General features: G+C 49.0%; 1 protein-coding gene across 1 annotated transcript; it reads left to right on the top strand.

The window, feature by feature from the left end:
- The first annotated feature begins 71 nt into the window (after positions 1 to 71).
- HAUS5 (HAUS augmin like complex subunit 5) lies at positions 72 to 20,781 on the top strand. The gene is made up of 19 exons (XM_048499979.1): positions 72 to 240; positions 1,242 to 1,304; positions 2,582 to 2,614; positions 3,217 to 3,241; positions 3,469 to 3,601; positions 5,627 to 5,786; positions 7,405 to 7,483; positions 8,229 to 8,308; positions 8,400 to 8,460; positions 9,278 to 9,405; positions 9,524 to 9,602; positions 9,738 to 9,883; positions 12,796 to 12,958; positions 15,461 to 15,541; positions 16,553 to 16,698; positions 17,415 to 17,529; positions 17,609 to 17,747; positions 18,163 to 18,295; positions 20,398 to 20,781. The coding sequence occupies exons 1-19, from the start codon at positions 137 to 139 to the stop codon at positions 20,531 to 20,533; spliced, it is 2,004 nt and encodes a 667-aa protein (XP_048355936.1). The 5' UTR covers positions 72 to 136; the 3' UTR covers positions 20,534 to 20,781.
- Positions 20,782 to 20,906: the final 125 nt, after the last annotated feature.

Genomic DNA, 20,906 nt, shown 5'->3' with positions numbered 1-20,906 from the left:
GGCGCCTCGAGGCCGCCGCCGCGGAACTCCCGGCATGCCTCGAGAAAGGGGCGGGGCTCGAGTGGGCGGAGCCAGGCCGGGGAGGCGCCGGAGTTGAAGTTTCGCGGGCACCGTTAGAAACGCCGTCTGGGCCACCATGGAGCGGAGCGGGCCGTTGTTGGCGCAGGAGCTGAGACGCTGGGCGGCCGAGGAGATGAAGCTCCCGCCGGGCAAGGTCCCCTCCGAGAGCGCCGCTCGCCGGTGGGTGAGACTGGGGTGGCTTCCTCCTCCCCCAGGCTATGGGGATTGGCTGGCGAGAGCGCCTCTGAACATGTACAGAGTGTCTCTCGGCTGCTTTTTCTCTCCCAGGCTGGGGGTGGGTCTCAGTGCTTCTGTCGCTTGCCTTGTTGCAGCGGGCCTTTCTTTCTTCAAGGAGTCTTGGGGCACCTTGGAAACAACTACTTTTAACCTTAAACTTTTTTTTTTCCCATTTCAAGTCATACGTTTTTTTGAGGGGAGGAGGGGATCTTTTTCTCTCATAAGTTGAGAAATGAGCAAAGATCCATATTTTCAGTCATTTTAAATAGGGATTTGAACAAGGAGGTATTGAGGTATTAAAAAAACTCTGCCTAAAATAATTGAAAACCCAAATCCCTACATCTAACGCGTGTAGATTCTTACTATGTGCTATTATTATTCGGAGGAGAGTTTTGCAGATCCTTGGACCTCCGAAAAGCCAAATAAGACAGTTCTGGATTAAATCAAGCCCCTGTTCTACCGATAAGATAAAATGGCTAAACAGAGGCCACTGTATTTGGTCACATTATGAGATGACAAGACTCACTGGAAAAGGCAATAATGCTAGGAAAAATTGAAGGCAGCAGGGAAAGAGGAAGACCCAACATGAGATGGATTGATTCTATAACGGAAGAAGAAGAGTTTGAATTTATACAGTACCTGGAAGACCTGAATAAGTCTGTTAACAGTATGATAATAAATCATAGGGTTTCCATAAGTTGTGAGCTACTTAATGAGACACACTTGAGAGGGGGGAGCATTGGGATTCCCCCCCCCCCAGGAAAGTTTTCCTTCTACCATGCACCATAACAACATTACTGTACAGTGACCAAGCATTTGCTTTGAAGATTTTCATTGTGTTTTCCATTGTAGGAATATGAAAACAATAAATTTATGGCAATGGGAATCCACATGGATTAATCTTTCCTTGCCTTTATTCTCTCTTTCTTGCTCCCTTTCCTTAGGATGTGCTCCGGCCAGTGTGCCGAGATCTGGAACTATGTTATCCGCCACGTTCGCCACCAGAGGTAAGATACAGATGGAGGGAGTTGGATTCGGATCAGCTGGATTTTTGGCAACTCCTGGCTGCAATTTAGGCCAGATTTCATTTGGGATGCTGCCATGCAAGAAATCTCACCTGTCCATTGTTGCATGTCCAAGCAGCTCCTTTAAGCAGGGCCCTATAGCTGAACAAAGCAATTTTAGAAGAGGAAGAAGAGTTTGGATTTATATCTCCCCTTTCTCTCCTGTAAGAAGACTCAAAGGAGCTTACAATCTCCTTTCCCTTCCCCCCTCACAACAAACACCCTGTGAAGTAAGTGAGGCTGAGAGAGCTGAAGGATTGTGATTAGCCCAAGGTTACCCAGCTGGCGTGTGTTGGGTGTGCACAGGCTAATCTAGTTCACCAGATAAGCCTCCACAGCTCAAGTGGCAGAGCGGGGAATCAAACCCGGTTCCCCAGTTTAGAGTGCACCTGCTCTTAACCACTACACCGCACTGGCATGCTAATGGAGATGTTACCCATCAGCATCCTACTGAAAGGATGGGCACCAGCATGGAAGAAGGTACAGCCTGTAGGGAACTTGAATCACCCACCCACTTCTAAAGAAGAAGAGTTGGATTTATATCCCCCCTTTCTCTCTTATAGGAGACACAAAGGGGCTTACAAACTACTTACCCTTCCCCCCTCACAACAAGCACCCTGTGAGGTAGGTGGGACTGAGAGAGCTTAGAACCGTGGTGGCGAATTGGCCATGCTGGCAGGCGCTGATGGGAGTTGTAGTCCATAACATATGGAGTGCCAAAGATTCGCCACCACTGGCTTAGAAGAACTGTGACTAGTCCAAGGTCACCCAGCTGGCGTTTGTTGGAATGTACAGACTAATCTGAATTCCCCAGATAAGCTGCCACAGCTCAGGCAACAGTGCGGGGATTCAAACCCGGTTCCTCCAGATTAGAGTGCACCTGCTCTTAACCACTATGCCACTGCAGCTCCTCGGGTCCTTTACCCTCGATTGTTGCAATCTCTCCCTGCTTAATTGTGCATGCCAGGCTCATATTTAAATGGAGAAGGGCCTGGTCCGTTTTTTAAAAATAGTAACCTGATGACCTCTTTTGCGAGAAATGATATGCTTTTCTTCTTCGGCTCGCTGTCATGAAAGGGGCTTTTGGGTCTGCCAAGCAGCATGCAGTTTCTTGTGACACCAGTTAGCCTCTGGTGTTCTGTTGCTTCCCCCACACCCACCACTTCACATTTCCAGCTGCTCTGTCTGGATGTAATATATTTTGTTGTTTTCTGTTGTAGGACTGTGAAGAAGATCCGGGGGAACCTGCTGTGGTATCCTTTTCTTTTTTCTCTCTCTCGGAAAGCGTCCTGCTAAGTCTGCTCCCCCTCGTCGGTGTCAGCCATCGCACGGCAGGCAGCCGTTCCTCCAGTGACGCTTTCTCCTTTGCCCGGGAAAGTGTTACCGTAGAGATGGCATGAGTTGCGTTAAAAATAGTCCCCTGTGCAAGCGTCAAGTCGTTACCGACCCACGGGGTGATGTCGCATCACAAAATTTACTAGGCAGAACATGTTAGCGGGGTGGTTTACCATTAAGAAGAAGAAGAAGAGTTTGGATTTATATCCCCCCTTTCTCTCCTGCAGGAGACTCAAAGGGGCTTACAATCTCCTTGCCCTTGCTCCCTCACAACAAACACCCTGTGAGGTAGGTGGGGCTGAAAGAGCTCCGAGAAGCTGTGATTAGCCCAAGGGCACCCAGCTGGCGTGTGTGGGAGTGTACAGGCTAATCTGAATTCCCCAGATAAGCCTCCACAGCTCAGGTGGCAGAGCTGGGAATCAAACCCGGTTCCTCCAGATTAGATACACGAGCTCTTAACCTCTTATGCCACTGCTGCTCTTAAGGTTTTGTTACCTTGACTGGATCTTTTCTGACTTAGGTATCAGCAAATGGACAAGACTGAGGTAAGCAACAGAGCACTGGGTGAATGGGGTGTTTGCTAATCTTCTTGGGGGGGCACGGCAGTGATTCTTAGACTCAAAGAGCAGATTCACTCTGGGCAGGTCAGTGGGCACAGAGGTAGACAATTCCAAGGGAGGCCTCGGTAGATCGAAGGCTTCCCTGAGTCATGGAAGGCTTTGACTGAGTTCCGCCCTGCGGACGCCCCCCTCCCCCTCCTGTTTCTCCTCAGAGCAAATCCAGTGGCTCGGATTCAGAGAAGGAGCGCCGTAAGCAGCTGGCTCAAGGCATTGCCCGCCTGCGGGGAGAACTGGAGCAGATAGACCTGCAGATTGAGTCAGCCCAGCGCCAACTCGCAGCTGATGGTGAGTGACAAGGTGACACCGCCGGAGCAGGGAAGGCCTCAGGGGTGGCACGGAGGGCAGACTGAAGGGCCCCTGGGTTGGTATTCCCACTCCCAGGAAGGGGAAGTCTTCAGCTAACAGATTAAGACCAGCAAGCAGGTCTCTGCCAGACCTAAGATGTGTCACATCTTTGGCTCTGCCCTGTTTGCTTTGATAAAATTAAGAGCGGGGGGGGGGGAAGGAGGAGGATTCTATATCACGCTGGTCTTAAATGAGTTTGAGTCTCATCGTTCCCACACCTGACGCTCTTATGAAATACAGTTTGGGTCTCGTGCTAAGGATGGTCTTAGGTCTCCGCTTCCCCGTCCAGCTACTGCTTAGTGCAGGGGTGGCCAACCTATGGCACTCCAGATGTTCATGGACTACAATTCCCATCAGTCCCTGCCAGCATGGCCATGTGTCAGAATCCGAAAAACTGAAACAAACTCATGTAAAAGAACAGTAGTTTATTGAGTATTGAGATCTTCTCTGGTCAATGCCAGAACTAAGGTTTGCCCGCGCAAAACCCAATAGTTAAAGCAGACTGCACACCCCCACCCCACCCCCCCATCGTGGGAATGCACGCCCAAAAAGAACTGCAAATGAGATAACGGTGAAGACAACCAGGCACTGACCTTGGGCAGCACCTGGTAAAGTATAACATCATACAGAAGACAGAGGAAAGTCAGTTAGAGATGCAATTAACCCATTCCTCCACCCTCAGCATCCAGAAAGCAGCAAACGCAAAATCCCCTTTATAACAGGCCTCCTGACATTATGCTGGCAGGGGCTGATGGGAATTGCAGTCCATAAACATCTGGAGTGCCATAGGTTGGCCACCCCTGGCTTAGCGGTTAAAGGCCTTTACATACTACAAGAAGAACAAACTTTGTAGGAGTAATTTTAGTAATTTCTGGGAGTAATCAGAGTCATTTTAAAATGGGGGAAGGGGAAAGTGCCAGAGGAGGGGGAGCCCTCAGAAGCACGTGAGAAATGAAAGATGTCCTGAAGCCACGGTAAAATTGCCTTCTGGTTTGGAGGCTTGCCAGTGGGATTCCCGAAACGGCAAGAGGTCACTTTCCTGGCAAGGTTAGGAAGGCTCCCACTTCTCCTGGCTTTCTGCAAACTATGCAAAAAAGAATTACTCAAGACAGATTTTTGCATGGGTTAAATGGGTCTGTGCTGTAATGAAATGGTCAGAAAGTCACCTTGGTAAAGGGACGGGCTGTAACCTACCCTACTGTCACTGGAACTGTGTTTCAGGCTAGGTCAGTGATAACGAACCTTTTCGAGACCGAGTGCCCAAATTGCAACCCAAAACCCACTTGTTTACTGCGAAATGCCAACACGGCAATTTAACCTGAATACTGAGGTTTTCGTTTAGGAAAATGGATTTGTCTCAAGAGTAAAATTATTATTTTCGGGGAGTTAGCTTGAGTGGTGATGCGGTGGCTGCTTTGGGAAGCTGGCTGTGCAACTCTTCCAATGGGTGAATCACGACCTTAGGAGGGTTTACTCAGAAGCAAGCCCTGTTGCCAGCAACCGAGCTTACTCCCAGGTAAAGGATCACGCTTTAGTTCTTCGCATGAAAATCAGTGGGGTTTAACAGTGCTTAACAGGGTTACCTACACTGCTTCCCCAAAACTAGGTCTTAGGTTTAATGCTAATAATTGAGCCCAGCGGCCCAGGCAGCCTAGATGTGTGGGATACTCTGTTTGCGCGTGCCCACAGAGAGGGCTCTGAGTGCCACCTCTGGCACCCATGCCATAGGTTCGCCACCACTGGGCTAGGTGGTTCTATACCACTTTGTTTCATCTCTGTTTGAGATTTTTGTGTCTTCTGATTTCTGTAGTCCAGACTCTATTGTACTGGTCACTGGAGGTCCCAAACTGTTGATTATACTTGACTTACAATGGTGCACGTTTGTCCCCTGTGTGGTGGTTGACACGTGTGGGTAAAACGCAGACAGAACCATTGGAACAGTGCCGTCTCCTTCTGGTCCCCCAGAGATCGCTGTGGAGGTAGCTCAGGAGAAGATCCATGACACCAAACGCCGGACGTTGTTGCTGAAGGCCTACTCGGCTCGGGTCACAGCGGAGCGTCAGCAGTTGAAGACACAGGTGGTGCAAGTCGAGGGGCGCCTGGAACAGCTGCAGGAGATGGAGAGGTATATGATCTTTATCCTCAGATTCATTGATTCCCAGTCGATGAGAGTGATGTTTGCAGGTAGTCGAATGTAACGCCTGGGACAGGGCATTGGCCGCGAACATATTCGCCTCTCCAAATGAACTGCCCAGAGAACTTTACACTCAGCAAACAGCAATTTACTGGTGATCCTTGGCTTGAAAACTGTCCGGCTGTCCTCATCCAGAGCCAGAGCCTTTTCGGGCTTTGCCTTAGCCTGGTGGAACACTGTTGAATGAGACCAAGGCCCTGCGGGAGTGTTCCATCAGTCTTATGCAGTGGTGGGATCCAAAAATTTTAGTAACAGGTTCCCTTGTCAGCCTCCCCTCAGCAAAGGGGGCAGAGGCGTACCTGGGCAAACCTGAGCCCTGGGCAAAACCTGAGTTGGATGCCCCCCCATGGGCAGCCACCCCACCACGACCCCCCCCCCCAATTTTTTTGCACCAGGTCATTTCTAAATCATCATCACATTATAGAAAATGCCCCAACTCACAAATCTGAACACAGCAATGGTGAAACACACAGGTTCTTTGATAGAGACTGCGTAGATAAAAGGTACGAAAGGCTGAGAATCAATGAATTGCAATTTACCTAGAAAGGGATTAACCTAGTTCCAGGGAGTTACATGATTGAGTACATGGTGGTGCTATATGGAACCTTCGCGTTTCCAAAGGAGCAGTAGGCCTCTCGGGGAGTCGTGGAGATGGAAAAGCGGACCCAATTAGTAACCCCCTCTCGGCACACACAAATAATTAGTAACCCGCTCTCGGGAACTGGTGAGAACCTGCTGGATCCCACCTCTGGTCTTATGGTTCAGGACATTGGTGGAATCCCATCTGTTTGGCCTCCTCTCCTCTCCTTCACTTTTCTCTTGTCCTCTCCTTTCTTCCTGGACTAGTATGAAAGCATTCGATGGGAATATAGCCTATATTTTAATTACCCTCCCTCAGTTGGATGTACTGGTGCGGTCGCATTGTTGAATAGGAATTTTATTGGATTTTAGCGTAACATTGATGTTGTACGACACTCTAAGCCTGCTTGGGGAACATTGTTTTATGAATCAAATGTAAAGAAACGGGTGGCTTGGAAAGAAGGGGTGAGAGATTCACAGACGAGAAAATTCCTAATGATTATTCTTTGTGGCAGCTGAGGGGAAGCTCCATATTCAGAGGCAGTGTGTTTCTGCCAAGCAGGGCTAGGAGGCAACATTGAGAGGATGCCTTAGTGTGCCCTGGACCACTGCTCTGATCCGCCAGCCTGGCTCTTAAATGACAGGGCCTGAGAAGCATCCCTCCTGTTGTTTTTGCTATGCATGTTTGATAGTGGAAGAGAAGTTGCCTCTTGCAGGTCATCAACCACCTGTAGCGTGATCTTGGCTAAGCACTGAGTGGTCCAGATTGGCGCCAGAACCGGGTGACCCACCTCCTACCCCCGTGGTGGCGAACCTTTGGCACTCCAGATGTCATGGACTACAATTCCCATCAGCCCCTGCCTGCATGGCCAATTGTAGGGGCTGATGGGAATTGTAGTCCATAACACCTGGAGTGCCAAAGGTTCGCCATCACTGTCGATGAAGCCCTGGCACTTTTCTGTCTTCACAGGAAAGCCAAGAGACCGGTGGTGTTTGGCGGCAGAAGAGCCCTTGAAGCAGGATTCCCCAGTTTGGAGCCCAAAGTTCTGGTACGAGCTCTCAGTGAATATGATAATCTGTGCTTGGTTGCCATAGGAAAACATTGCTCTAGTAAGCAGCGGTGCCTTTCCTTGGAGTCAGACATTCAACTGGCAGGGATGTTAGTTCGGTCAGTTGAGGTGCAGCTGTTGAGAAGATTGTACACTTCCACATTATAATATAGTCCCAAACAAATACGAGAATTATCATTAATTTTTGACCACTGCCTTTGTCAAAACCCTTTTGTGATGCAAGAGCATTTGGGCCAAAATGTATTTTTACTTTCAAATGGATGCGGCGATCAGGGCTAGGTAGGCACTAGGATCCCAGCGGAGCATTCTACCACAAAGGAGGTCCGGCCTGCTTTGTTTTGTGGAGGAGGAAAATACAACCTACTAACATCTTTGTGTGAAACAGAGGATAGCTGAGTGTTGCAAGGTTGGGGGTGCCGAATGCTATAGTTAGGTTGCTCTGACAAAGATGCTGTCCGTAGGCTCCCTCCCGCAGTATGGATCTTCAAAGTATTGCCCGGGGGGGGGGGGGGGGGTGCAGTCAAGTTTCCTGGCCAGAGCCTTGCATGAACACCAGAGAACATATCCCAGAATCCTCAGCAGTGAGCCAGGGTCCCATGGTGGCTGCTCAAGCTGGGAGGGATTTCCTCTTCAGACAACTCAGTACAGATGGAGTGATGGGAAAGTAGGAAATGTAAAAAAACTTCTGCCTTGCCCATGTTCCGTTTTTTGTCTTTCTCTCCAGCGTGACGTGCAGGAAGCCTGCAACTTGCGGTTTCTCTTTCTGAAGACCCTCTTTGAACAGAGTGTGTCCGGGAACATCCCGTAAGGCCTCCCCCCGTGTCTCTGAAGGGCCCTGGGCTGTCTGGCCTTATTTGCGGTGGTTCTGAAAACCCTTTCCCTCTGTGTCTCTCAGCAGCGGGATGAGTGAAGAGCAACTGAGCATGTCCTATCAAAGCTGGCTGGGCAACGTGGAGGTAAGGGCCAGCGGGGAGCAGGGCTCTCTTTTATTTTCCTCCGGACCGTATTGCAGGGGTTCCCAGCTTTTTTGAGCTTGTAGGCACCTTTCGGTTTCTGATACACCACAGAGAGCTCAGCCACAAAGCGGTTGCCTCAGGAAATGGAGCCCGACACAAAATGGCTGCCACAGCATATCTTCAGTCATTCAGTGAAGATCCTTGTGCTGTCGTGGCAGCGGTTGCCACAGCAGCATTTTTTAAAAATAAAAAATCTGCACAGCCAATCAGAAGCCTTGCTGGGCAAAGGGCCTTGCTTGGCCCTTTCACTTTCTAAAGCAGTGGTCCTCAGCCTTCCTAATGCCGCTGCCCTTTAAGACAGTTCCTCATGTTGTGGTGACCCCCCCAGTGGTGGGATTCAAACATTTTAACAACAGGTTCCGATGGTGGTGGGATTCAAATAATGACTGTTAAAAAGTATTTTTAAAAAATTTTAATATCAGTTTTTTATTTTAAGTATTAAAAATATTAATACTTAATGAAAAATATTTGAAGTATTAAAAAAGTGATATTTTAAATTTTAACAACAGGTTCTACGGAACCTTCAGAACCCCCTGAATCCCACCTCTGCCCCCAACCCTAACATTTATCCATTTTACAGATGGAGAACACTGATGCAGAGAGTCTTAGGCGACCCCTGTGAAAGGGTCGTTCGACCCCCAAAGGGGTCGCGACCCACAGGTTGAAAACCACTGTTCTAAAGCTACTTAGTGGTACCCATGGGGTCCCCATTGAAGAGCCCCGCCATATCCAATGAATCATTATCTCCTTCCCACAGAGAGTCACCGGTTCCCACCCGCCTGCTCACATCCTCTCAGCCCTGGAACACCTGGCTCTTCAGAACACCCTCCAGTTGCAGGAACTCACAGACGGCATCGACATCCCTCGCGACGTGGAGGCACTCAAGTGGGTTCCACCCCAGGGTGGAGGGAGGACGTGTTCCTACCCCTTCCCATCAATGGCAGCACAATTATCGTGGGCCCTCTCTATGGTCTTCAGATCTGCCTGTTTTCCCCATGTCCAGGTTCCGCTACGCCAGTGTCCACCTGGAAGATGTCTCAGATGCGGTGGAGGACTTGCCCTCTGTCCATGGACTCATACAGGTGAGGGGTTGGCCATTGCCAAGCAGAGGGGTCAAGAGTCCAGCTGGCATGCGCTTGTTCAGCTCTTCTTGGTGGTGGCCCCAGATGCAGCTCTCCTGCAGGCTCAGTCTTCCTTTCATCCCTCTCTGACGGCAGGAAGGCTGGAGCGAGTGTGAGATGCTTTGTGTGCAGCAGTTCCTCCTGCAGGCCAAAGAGAAGCAGTTCAAGGCACAGCTCGAAGCCGTCGTCCAGGAGATGCACCGTCTGCTGTCCGATGGCTCAGAGGTCTCCATTCTGGCCAGGTGAGAAGAGACCTGCTATTGTGTTCCTGCCAGAGACAGTGTTCCAAGGCCCTTGAAGCAGGAGTGTCCAACTCTGGTGCTTCAGATGTTGGACAACAATTCCCATCAGCCCCTGCTGACATGGCCATGCCAGCAGGGGGATGATGGGAATTGTAGTCCATGAACATTTGAAGCGCCAGAGTTGGACACCCTTGCCTTAAAGTTTGTTGGGCAACATCTTGGTTAAGTCAGTGCTTTCCAGACCTCTGTTCTGTGCACGGGTGGTGTCCTCTGGAAACAGGGAGACATTGTCCCTGGGTCCACGATTCAGATTAAGTTCTGCGTTCTACACCTGGGTAACAAAAAGGAGGAACACACATACTGGATGAGACGCTACCAAGTAGCAGTGTGTGTGAACAAGATCTTGGGGGTACAGGTGGGCAGTAAGTTAAATATGAGCAGTCATTGGATGCAGCGACAAAAAAAACCCTAATACGATCTTGGGGTGTATTAACCAAGACATAAAATCAAAATCACAAAATGTCACAGTCCCACCGTACACTGCCTTGTTCAAGCCTCATCTTGAATATTGTGTACAGTTCCGGAGGCTTCCCTTCAAAAAGGATGTGGACAGAATGGAGCGTCTTCAGAGAAGGGTGACAGGGATGATCAAGGGCCTGGAGTCCAAGGCCTACGAGGAAAGGCTAAGGCCGTTTCATACTTTTTTTTTTTTTTTTTTTGCCACGCGGCCCCTCAGGCCCCATGCGCCGGCAGGAGTTCTGCCGAAGCGTGAGGGGCGGGAGCGCTGCTACGCACTGAATAGCGTCGCGAGAGCAGGAGCAACTTTAGGGAGGAAGCCCGGCAGAAGCGCGAGGCAGCTCCGCTTGTGGAGCCGCCTCTGCCGCCCTCCCCTGCCCCACTTACGGTGTCCTCCTGCGTTAAGCCTGCTTGAGGCGTGGCAGCCCATACTGCCCTGCCTCAGGCTGCCTGTGCAGGGAGGACAGCCTGTGAAGCCGAGACTCTCTGACGCCAGCTTTGGCTGGCGAGCTGCAGGCGAGGAGAAAGCGTCTTCTAACAACAACCCTTTAAAGGGTTTATTTGTTTTAGAAGCTGGCTTGGCTGCCATGCCTGGGGAGGAAGAAGAAGCGTCAGGTCGCCCAGCCTGCTCTGCGTTGCAGCTTGTGGCCCTCTTGGCTGGGGTAGCTCTGACAGTGTACAAAGCGCCTTTTTTGGCAGGCCCAGGTACACGTCGTCATGACCGTGCAGAAGCGGCCCTAAGGAGGCTTGAGAATGTTCCATCTGAGCCTGAGGGGAGGCGTGAAGAGGAAGAGGAGACTGAGGGGAGGCGCGATTGCTGTCTTGAAGTACTTGAAGGGCAGGAAACTGCTCCTGTTGGCAGAAGAGGATAGGATTGGCAATGATGGGTATAAATTACAGGGAGAAACGTTCCAACTGGATATTGACAGAAATGTTTTTACAGTAAGAGTTGAGCAACGGTTGGAATCAGCTGCCTAGGAGAGTGGTGAGCTCCCCCTTACTGGCAGTCTTTCAGCAGCTGTTGGACAGACATTTGGCTGGGATGCTCTAGGACGGTGATTCCCAATCTTTTTCCACTCACGTACCCCTTTCCCTAAAACTGTACCCCCAAATTAGCACACCCATTATGTAAATTGTTTCCCATGACCCCAAACTCTCTGGTGCGATCCCTGAGAATACACAAGCCACAGGTTTGGAACGACTGTTCTGGTCTGATCGCGCGTTGAGCAGGGGGTTGGACTAGATGGCCTGTATGGCTCCTTCCAGCTCTTAGTTTCTTGCCTGGGAAACCCTGGAGCCAGTCCAAGTCCTCACCCCTTTCTTTAGCTTCTTTTTCTCCCTTCTGTTAGCTGGCTTCATTTCCCCTTCTCCTGCCTCTTCTCCTGACAGCCACTGCTAAACTAATATGTTTGCACAAATAATGCGTCTTTTTTTCCACTCCATTGCTTCCTAAAGGCACTAAATTAGCACACCCATTATATAGAATTGTTTCCCATTTAAACTCTCTGAGTGCAGTCCCACAGGAATGCAAATACAGGTTGGAGCGGCTGTTCTGGGTCTGGTGTAGCGTTGAGCAGGGGGGTTGGACTAGATAGCCTGTATGGCTCCTTTAGCTCTTAGTTTCTTGCAGGAGCCCTGGGGCCAGTCCAAGTCCATCACCTCTTTAGCTTCTTTTTCTCCCTTATTTAGTATTTCATTTCCCCTATCCTGCCTCTTCTCACAGCCACTAAACTAATGCTCTTTTTAGATGTACAGCTCTATTTCTTGATCTGCATGTGTAAGACTGGCTATGTTTTGTTAAAAAATTACTGACTTAATGGATACCCTGTCTTTTGCCCCAGTGGGGGACAGAAAGGGGCTTATGTTACTCTCCTCTTCTTCAGGTTGGTTAGGCTAGAACAGGGGTAGGGAACCTGCGGCTCTCCAGATGTTCAGGAACTACAATTCCCATCAGCCTCTGTCAGCATCAGCCTCTGTCAGCATGGCCAGAGGTGGCCATGCTGGTAGGGGCTGATGGGAATTGTAGTTCCCTGAACTGCTCCTGATGAGCCGCGGGTTCCCTGGAGCCTAAGCACATGATTATCCCAGGGTCACCCACGAGCTTCTGTGGTAGAGCAGGGTTTGGAACCTGGGCCTCTCCAATACTAGTTTGACGCGCTAACCACAACACCACACTGTCTCTCTAAATCAGGGGTGTCCAACTCTGGCACCCCAGATGTTCATGGGCTGCGATTCCCATCATCAGGGGCCGATGGGAATCGTAGTCCAGGAACATCTGGGGCGCCAGAGTTGGACACCCCTGCTCTAAATAAACAAACCCTTTTCTCAAGGAGAAGAAGTCTGTCACTGGCAGGAATCTTCTTTCCTTCCTCCCCTTGCTCCCCCTTTTGATGCAGAGCTGTTTTTGAACTGGAACTTCGGGCAGTGAAATTGCGGGGATACCGAGACGGGCTGCTGAACGGCTGTCGGGCGTTGGAGGAAACCGTGAGGACCCGGTGCGAAGAGCTGCAGGCCTTACAAGCCAAGCGTCATCGCATCCTACAGTTCCGCCACCTGGTGGTAAGAGCCGGGAAGTGCCGATCAAGATTTCATTGACACATCTTGGGCTAGCTAGTCCCAGTTCTTTGGAACTCTCTCAGCCCCACCTACCTTACAAAGTGTCCGTTGTGGGGAGAGGAAGGGAAAGGAGCTTGTAAGCCAACTTGAGTCTCCTTACAAGAGAGAAAGGTGGGGTATAAATCTTCATCTGTCTGTTGGCTCCTTGCTTAGCTATCAGCATCTTCGGGGCAACCTTCAGACCATAAAACATCTTGACTGCAATGTGTCAAACAGAATTCTTTCAGAGAGCATTTTTAAACTGATGGAATAGGAATGTCATTTTTACATGCCTGCAGAAAATGCTTTGTACGTAGTGTACTCTTTTTATTTAATTTCATTGAAACATTATTTTAAGAGTCCTGGCCAGAACAATAGACTTTAAATGAAGCAAATAAATAAATTGAGGGTTTGGTGGGGCAAGGTATTCCAGGACTTCAGGGAGTGGGGTTCCTGTAAACGGGAATGGAATCGGGTCCATGGGGTGTTGCAGATTTCATTAGCCATGTTTAGAACATATATTTAAATGTTCTGCTTTTTTGTTAAAAACACTTAGAGATGTTTAACTTTAGCCTAGCTAGATCATTTTCGTCCCAGACTTCCTTCAGGGGGTTCGGGGTAGTTTAAGTGGTTCTCTTCTTCCTCTGCCCCCTTTAACCTCATAACGATGCTGAGAGGTACCCTAAGCCAACAAACTACATTCTTAAAAATCACCAAGCGTGATTCCTGGCTGAGTGGGGACTTGAACTTGGAGCTTCTAAAATCTAAACACGCCATCCTACTAGCTCTCCATTCCTTAGAACTGTGGTGGCGAACCTCTGGCACTCCAGATGTTATGGACTACAATTCCCATCAGCCCCTGCCAGCATGGCCAATTGGTGAAATAGCAAGGAGCAACTATTAGATAAAGACCAACAAATAACGGATGTCAACAGTTTAGTTTAGTTTCGTGTAGAAGTCGCCATCTAAATTGGATGCTGTTATCAGGTTAGCTAATCTATGAGGCTTGACTTAGTTGTAACAGTTTAGGATTTAGGTCTTAGGGCTTAATGCTGTTGTAGGTGTCAGGATGTTGTGGCCCCTGGTGTTGTGCTATCATGTTATGCATCGTATTGGGTGTTATGCTATTACAAAATGTTATGATGGTTATGTTATGAATTGTTGACCTGTGATAGGAATATTTAGTATTACTGTGTATTAAGTATTATTGAATTGCTGTTGGTCTATGTTAGGGTTTATTGTAAATGCTGTTGTTATTAGGCTCATTATACTAATTTTTTGGTGTTTATCCATGGTTTATGCTAGTCCTACTGTATTAATGTATTGCTTTTTATTATTGTGTTGTACACCACCTGAGCCCTCCGAGGGAGGGCGGTTTATAAATTAAATTTCAGATCAAATTAAAAAATTGGGGGGGGGGGGGTTCAGTGCCCCAAAGTACAGGAGAATATAGTCTCTGTCCTATGCCCGCAGATGCAGGTGATGCAGGTGTCAAGCAAGTGTCACTGGGGAGAATATTCCATTAGGTGCCACCACAGAATAGACCCTGCTAGAATCAATCGCCTGCCTACACTCTGTCTCAGAAAAAGATGTTTGCCTGGTCTGTTGAGGTGCAGCACTGAGAAAATTGAATATTTCCACATTAGAATATAGTCCCAAAAGAATGAGAATTGTCATCCATTTTACGCTCTGCCTTTGCCAAAGCTATTATTTTGTGCATTATTACACATAGTACTTTGATACAAAAATACTTATGGTTCATGTATTTTTACTTTCAAGCGTTGAAACAGATGAGGAGGAACAGAGCTGGTGAACCTTTGGCACTCCAGATGTTAGGGACTACAATTCCCATCACCCCCTGCCAGCATGGCCAATTGGCCATGCTGGCAGGGGCTGATGGGAATTGTAGTCCATAACATCTGGAGTGCCAAGGGTTTGCCACCACAGCACTAGGACCACAGCAGAGCATTCTACAACAAAGAAAGTCCAGCCTGTTGAGTTCTGTTGCAGAAGACTACTAGCATCTTTTTCTGAGACAGACTATCGCCTTTTTTAAAAAAGTTACTTTGAAGAGCAGGGACTTGGGAAAGTAACAAAAGAACAGGAGGATCATAAGCCAAGCCCACAAGGTTACTAGCCCTCAGATTCCCTAGCCTACTTGCTTGCATTTACCTCCACTGTAGCTCTGGGCAGCCCATAGCTGAAAGGCACCCCACTGTTTCTTTCTGGTTTCACAGCAGTGATTCTCGCTTGCAAGCAAGAGAACTCGGGAAACAGCCATTCAGAAGGCCAGGGAGAAAGTTCCCTTTAGTGGCATTGGTCGTTAGTTCTCAGGACTGGTACAAAATGCCTCTTTGTGCCGCGCTTTCCTTCCGACCTGTGAGAAATGCATTCACGCGTGGCGGCCGGGCAAGGTTGAATGTGTATCGGCGTCTCGAATCCGCTTCCCTTCTTCTGTTCCCACAGGACGAGAAGCAGCAACATATCCGGACCCTCATCAAAGGCACCTCCTACATTAAATCTCAGCTGCGCAAGGACCAGGCGGAGGTGAGAAACGCCTTTCATCAGGCAAGCGTCTGGCCAGAAGGGCATCTGATTCCTACCCTGGAAGCCACTGGATTTGAGTCCAGTAGCACCTTAGCAACCAAAAAGATTGAAGGGGGGAGTGGGGAGAAGCTTTTAAAGGTCAAACCTCCATTTTCAGATAGCAATAGAGTTTTAACTTTCTCAAGCTCATACTCCCAAAATCTTGTCAGGCTGTGGACTCAAATCTCGCTGTTTTGCTGTGGACCAACATGGCTACCGTCTGCCTCAAAAGCATCAGGAAAACATTGCTGTGGGGGGGAAAAACATTTCCGCTCCTGGATTCCACAGCAGTCTTCAGCACGTTTGCACAGGCTTTGCTTCAGTGTAATCCTATTATTGTGGCTTTTCTTTGTGAGCGCTTGCGATATTTTTTTCAAGTTCTGAGGTGTTTCAGCAGTTAAAGCAAGGGGAGAATTAATAGGCGGGCAGTTGATTGATTAACTGATTAGATTTGTATACCGCCCTCCCCCGAAGGGCTCAGGGCAGTGAACAACAGCTGCAAATAATATGACCAATAATCACATTAACAACCACCATCAAAAAACATAATATCAATAAGCATGAAATAATAAACATACTTTTATAACAAAACATTCTAAATTACAATAGTGTAACATTTTCAACAAAGGATAATAATAACAGAAGCATCAACATTTCAACATCATAATATCACAGAGGCATCAATAATCCTAACCTAACATCATAGAAAACAACAACATCAATATTTCAACATCATAACATCACATAACAAAGGCATTGATAATCATGAGGCAAGGACAGTCGCTTTGAAGGAGAGATGTTAAGGCAGGGACGTGGATACGAAAGTTCTAACCATAATAAAGTCCCACACAGCGTTGTGCAGCTTGTTCACATTTTCTTTTTAAGTCGACACTACTTGTTCCACTGTCTGCCTCTGAACGTATGAGCTGCTGCCGTTCCGGGCATATTGATTTGATCGCCTGCTTTTCACAGATCCAGGACTTCATAGAGAAGAAGCTACTGCCTCAACAGCAGCAGGTGGAACTAGAGGCCCAGCGCCTGCACAACAGGGTGGATCGAGAGGTCCAGCTGTTCTGGGGTGTCAGTCTGCCTTGCTTGCTGCGCCGGGACCTGGCGGGGTGAGTCTTTCCTGGCTGCTGGGTCCGGGTGAAGAAGAATACGAGTTGGATTTATATCCCCCCTTTCTCTCCTGTAAGGAGACTCAAAGGGGCTTACAAACTCCTTTCCCTTCCCCCCACCCTGTGAGGCAGGTGCGGCTGAGAGAGCTCCAGAGAACTGTGACTGGCCCAAGATCACCCAAGGTGGCATGTGTTGGAGCACACAAGCTAATCTAGTTTACCAGATAAGCCTCCATAGCTCAAGTAGCAAAGTGGAGAATCAAACCTGGTTCTCCAGATTAGAGTGCACCTGCTGTTAACCACTACACCATGCAGTACTAAGGAGGATTTCACCTGCTTTACAAGGAGAGTGTAAGGTGGCTGAATTCCGTGCTCACACAAACAAGTTTCTAGTCCACGTGGTTCAGAAGGAGTCAAGTAGGACTTTTTGTGAATTCTCCAAATCCAGAAAGGTGACTGAATATGATTTGCCGTGACCGTAGCAATGGGCAAGTCTGTGTCCATACTGATATATGTTCTTTGTACCTATTTTTAAAAAATCTGTTATATACTTGCAATGTTTTTTAATCTGCCACCTGTAAATGTGTACGCTAATGTCACTGGCTCATCATCACCCAGCGAGGTTCAGTGGCAGGGTGGGGATTTGAATCCGGGCCTCCTGGACCTGAGTCAGACACTCTAACCACTATCCTGATGTTCCTGCCGCCGTCTTTCAGGTTGCAGCGCATCCCCGCCCACGAGCTCTCGATCCATCGCCTGAGCCGGACCGCACCAGCTGAATACCGGGCATTTATCAACGTCTGCAATGGCGCTGCCTTCCCCCTCTACAAGGTGTGTGTCGTCTTGACCCAGGTCTTGAGCATCTTTTACTGGGAGAGCTGGGCCCCTTTTCCATTCTCTTCTCCTGCAGGGCCCTGAGCAATTCCTCTCCCACGTGGCGGAACTGAAGAAAACACTCCACTGCCTGCGTACCCAGCTGGGCTCGAAACAGAGGACAATGGGAAGTGTGCAGCGCCAGCTGGAAAACACTCAGGAGCCTAGTGTGCAGGGTGAGTTTGGGGGGGTTTTTTTGTTGCACCTCTGTCCATGCTTGGCTGGATCGCCTTTTCCGGTATGTGGCTGCCTGCTGGATGAGATTTTGGCAAGGCGTCTCCATTTTCTATGGGGAGAAGGGGGAACTACCAGGAGTAGGTCCTGGCCGGTGGTGCCTCCCTTCCCCCCCAGCAGTGGAACAATCTCCCCAGGCCAGTTTACCAAGAACTGCAGCTTAGAAGAGTACATTTTGTACTTTCCCTCCCAGGTGCTTAGCAGCATAACCTTGCTACACCCCTGCTAGCTCTTAAAACTCCCAAACCAAGCCGATGGACAAAACGGGGACTTTCGCATCCAAGTCCAGGTGGTTGGAGAACACCATCCAGGTCTCTCCCATGCCAGGTCTTTCTTAATCCCTGTGTTCGTTCCCAGCATTACTGCAGGAGTTGCAAGCCCATGATCAGGAGCAGGCCCGCAAGCTGCTACCCCGGGTCCTGCGGATGACGGATCAGTGCAAGAGTTGCATAGAAAACTGGCCGGAAATGCAGGCCATGGTTGATGCCTGGTGAGTGCAACGGGGAAAGCGGAAGACCCTGGTAAGACCCACCCACTTTGGGCCGCATCGCTAGACTGCTTTTACACATGCTCAATAATGCACTTCCGGTCTAGCTCCAGTGCGCTTTCGCCATCGTTTGCAAGTGGGTGTTCCCATTTAGCATAGTCCAATCCGGTTGTAAAGTGCACGTGGATTGATGTGGCTCATACGTGGAAACGAAGCTAGCGAGTCACGTGGGCTGTTCTGCACCAGCAAAGTGGGGTGGAAATTTTGCCCAAATGCTTGGGTTTCCCCACCCACCCACCCCTGTGGAAAATTTTCAATCATCTCCACCCCCACCCCAGGGGGACGTGGCCTCTTGTTTACAGTTATTCCTTCCACATTGTGGGGATTAGCAGCACGGTGTCCCCTTCATCTGGGAATCTGTATAAAAAAATTTGGCCCTCCCTTTGTACAGAGAATACATACATTGAAAATGCTGGGGGAAAGAATTAGGACTAATAGAAGGAAACATTTCTTCATGCAACGAGTGATTGGTGTTTGGAATATGCTGCCGCAGGAGGTGGTGATGGCCACTGACCTGGATAGCTTTAAAAGGGGCTTGGACAGATGTATGGAGGAGAAGTCAATCTATGGCTGCCAATCTTGATCCTCCTTGATCTCAGATTGCAAATGCCTTAGCAGACCAGGTGCTCGGGAGCAGCAGCAGCAGCAGAAGGCCATTGCTTTCACATCCTACATGTGAGCTCCCAAAGGCATCTGGTGGGCCACTGCGAGTAGCAGAGTGCTGGACTAGATGGACTCTGGTAGGCTCTTTCTGATGTACTTAGAAGAAGTCTGTATTTTTTATTTTTCTTTTATTTTGACTTTGAAAAAAGAAACTATGTTTATGGCATTAAAAGATAAAATATGTGGATACTGTACAATACTATACAAATATTGTATGCATTTCTGAGTTTCCAAGCTTTTTCAGTGCCAACTGCGGCTTCTGCAAAATTGCCCCAAAATTCTCATCTAATTTCATACGCCGACCCACGATATATCAAAACCGCAACGGGGCAAGTCACAATGTGGAGGGGATGACTGCAAATCAATTGTGCTGAGTGAGCTAAATGTTGGCTATGAATCACGGACAAATCCCCAAAGCCAGTCCGTGGTCTAAGCTCGTACGTGACGCATTCGCCTTATTTTGCTACCATCATTTAAATCAGTGGTTCTCAACCTTCCTAATGCTGCGAATCCTTTGATACAGTTCCTCATGTTGTGGTGACCCCCAACCCTAACATTTATCCATTTTACAGATGGAGAACACTGATGCAGAGAGTCTTAGGCGACCCCTGTGAAAGGGCCGTTCGACCCCCAAAGGGGTCGCGACCCACAGGTTGAGAACCGCTGATTTAAATCATTGCTTAGAACTGGACAGTTTTCCACTTTTAAATTTTCCTTGGAAAACCCACACCGCTGTTCACCACCATGAGAAGGGAAGATGGCTTTCACCTTCTGGGGCACTGTCCCTCAGCTCCTGAGCTGTGAGGGGAGGCCTATTGCCCTAATGCCTAGTGCAGTGGTGGCGAACCTTTGGCACTCCAGATGTTATGGACTACAATTCCCATCAGCCCCTGCCAGCATGGCCAATTGGCCATGCTGGCAGGGACTGATGGGAAGTGTAGTTCATAACATCTGGAGGGCCAAAGGTTCGCCACCACGAGCCTAGTGTGAAAGCACCTACCTGTCCTCCACTGGAAACAGGACGCTGCACTAAGCAGACCTTTGGTCCAGTTGAACACACTGTGTAAAGAGGTGACCTAGCCTAGGGCATGCTTCCAAATATCCTGCAGCCCACAGGAGTGCCACAAACCAGTAGGATTATCTGGAAGTCCAAAACAGCGGGTGCTCGGTGACAAGGAAGCCCTGGTTCAATGGCTGGGGATGCTTAAAAAGCATCCCCAGTTGCTAGGTCTACCAGGAAAAGATGGTGGGGGAGATTAAAAAACACCCATAAGGATCAGGGGTGGGTTTGAAAGGGAAACTTTAGCCATTCCCAGTTCACATCTTTTGGGGGCAGAGAGGATCCCTGCGCTCGCAGCTCACTCCCGCACTTTGTTTTGCAGGTGGGAACAACCCGGACAATTTGTGCTCCCCGGCGAACAGCGCTTTGGCTGCACTCTCCAGCAGTGGCTGGAGCGCTGGACCTTGGCCGCCAAGATGGTGCAGCAGAAGCAGCAGCAACTCCCCGGCTGGATCTGAGAGCAGGAGCCAGTTGGAAGCAACCCCCTAACTCTGGAACCTGCTGGAGTGGACTGAACTATAGCACTGGCTCTTGTAGGGGTGTAGGTGTTGGCTGGCCGAGAATTGGAAGGAACAAATGTCTGGGAGGAGAAGGGATATATCCCCTTTTCGTTGGAACAGAGTCTTGGCAGGGACATTAAGGGCAAGAGTGACCTGTCTGTTTCTTTCTGATCTTCCGGAATAAAACCTAAATGCATTAACCTTAATTATGATCTCTGTTTAGTCCACTTTTTATTGTCAGTATACCAGGGGGAGGGGGCCCTTCTTTATTTTATCCTCCGAATGGCAACTGTAAAGTTGTTTCTGGAGTAGTGGAACAAAGTTAGAGCCC

Source organism: Sphaerodactylus townsendi, linkage group LG06, assembly GCF_021028975.2.
Source record: "Sphaerodactylus townsendi isolate TG3544 linkage group LG06, MPM_Stown_v2.3, whole genome shotgun sequence".
Taxonomy (NCBI): Eukaryota; Metazoa; Chordata; class Lepidosauria; order Squamata; family Sphaerodactylidae; genus Sphaerodactylus; species Sphaerodactylus townsendi.
Note: the sequence above shows the minus strand (reverse complement) of the source record. Positions and strands in the feature narration are given on the sequence as shown.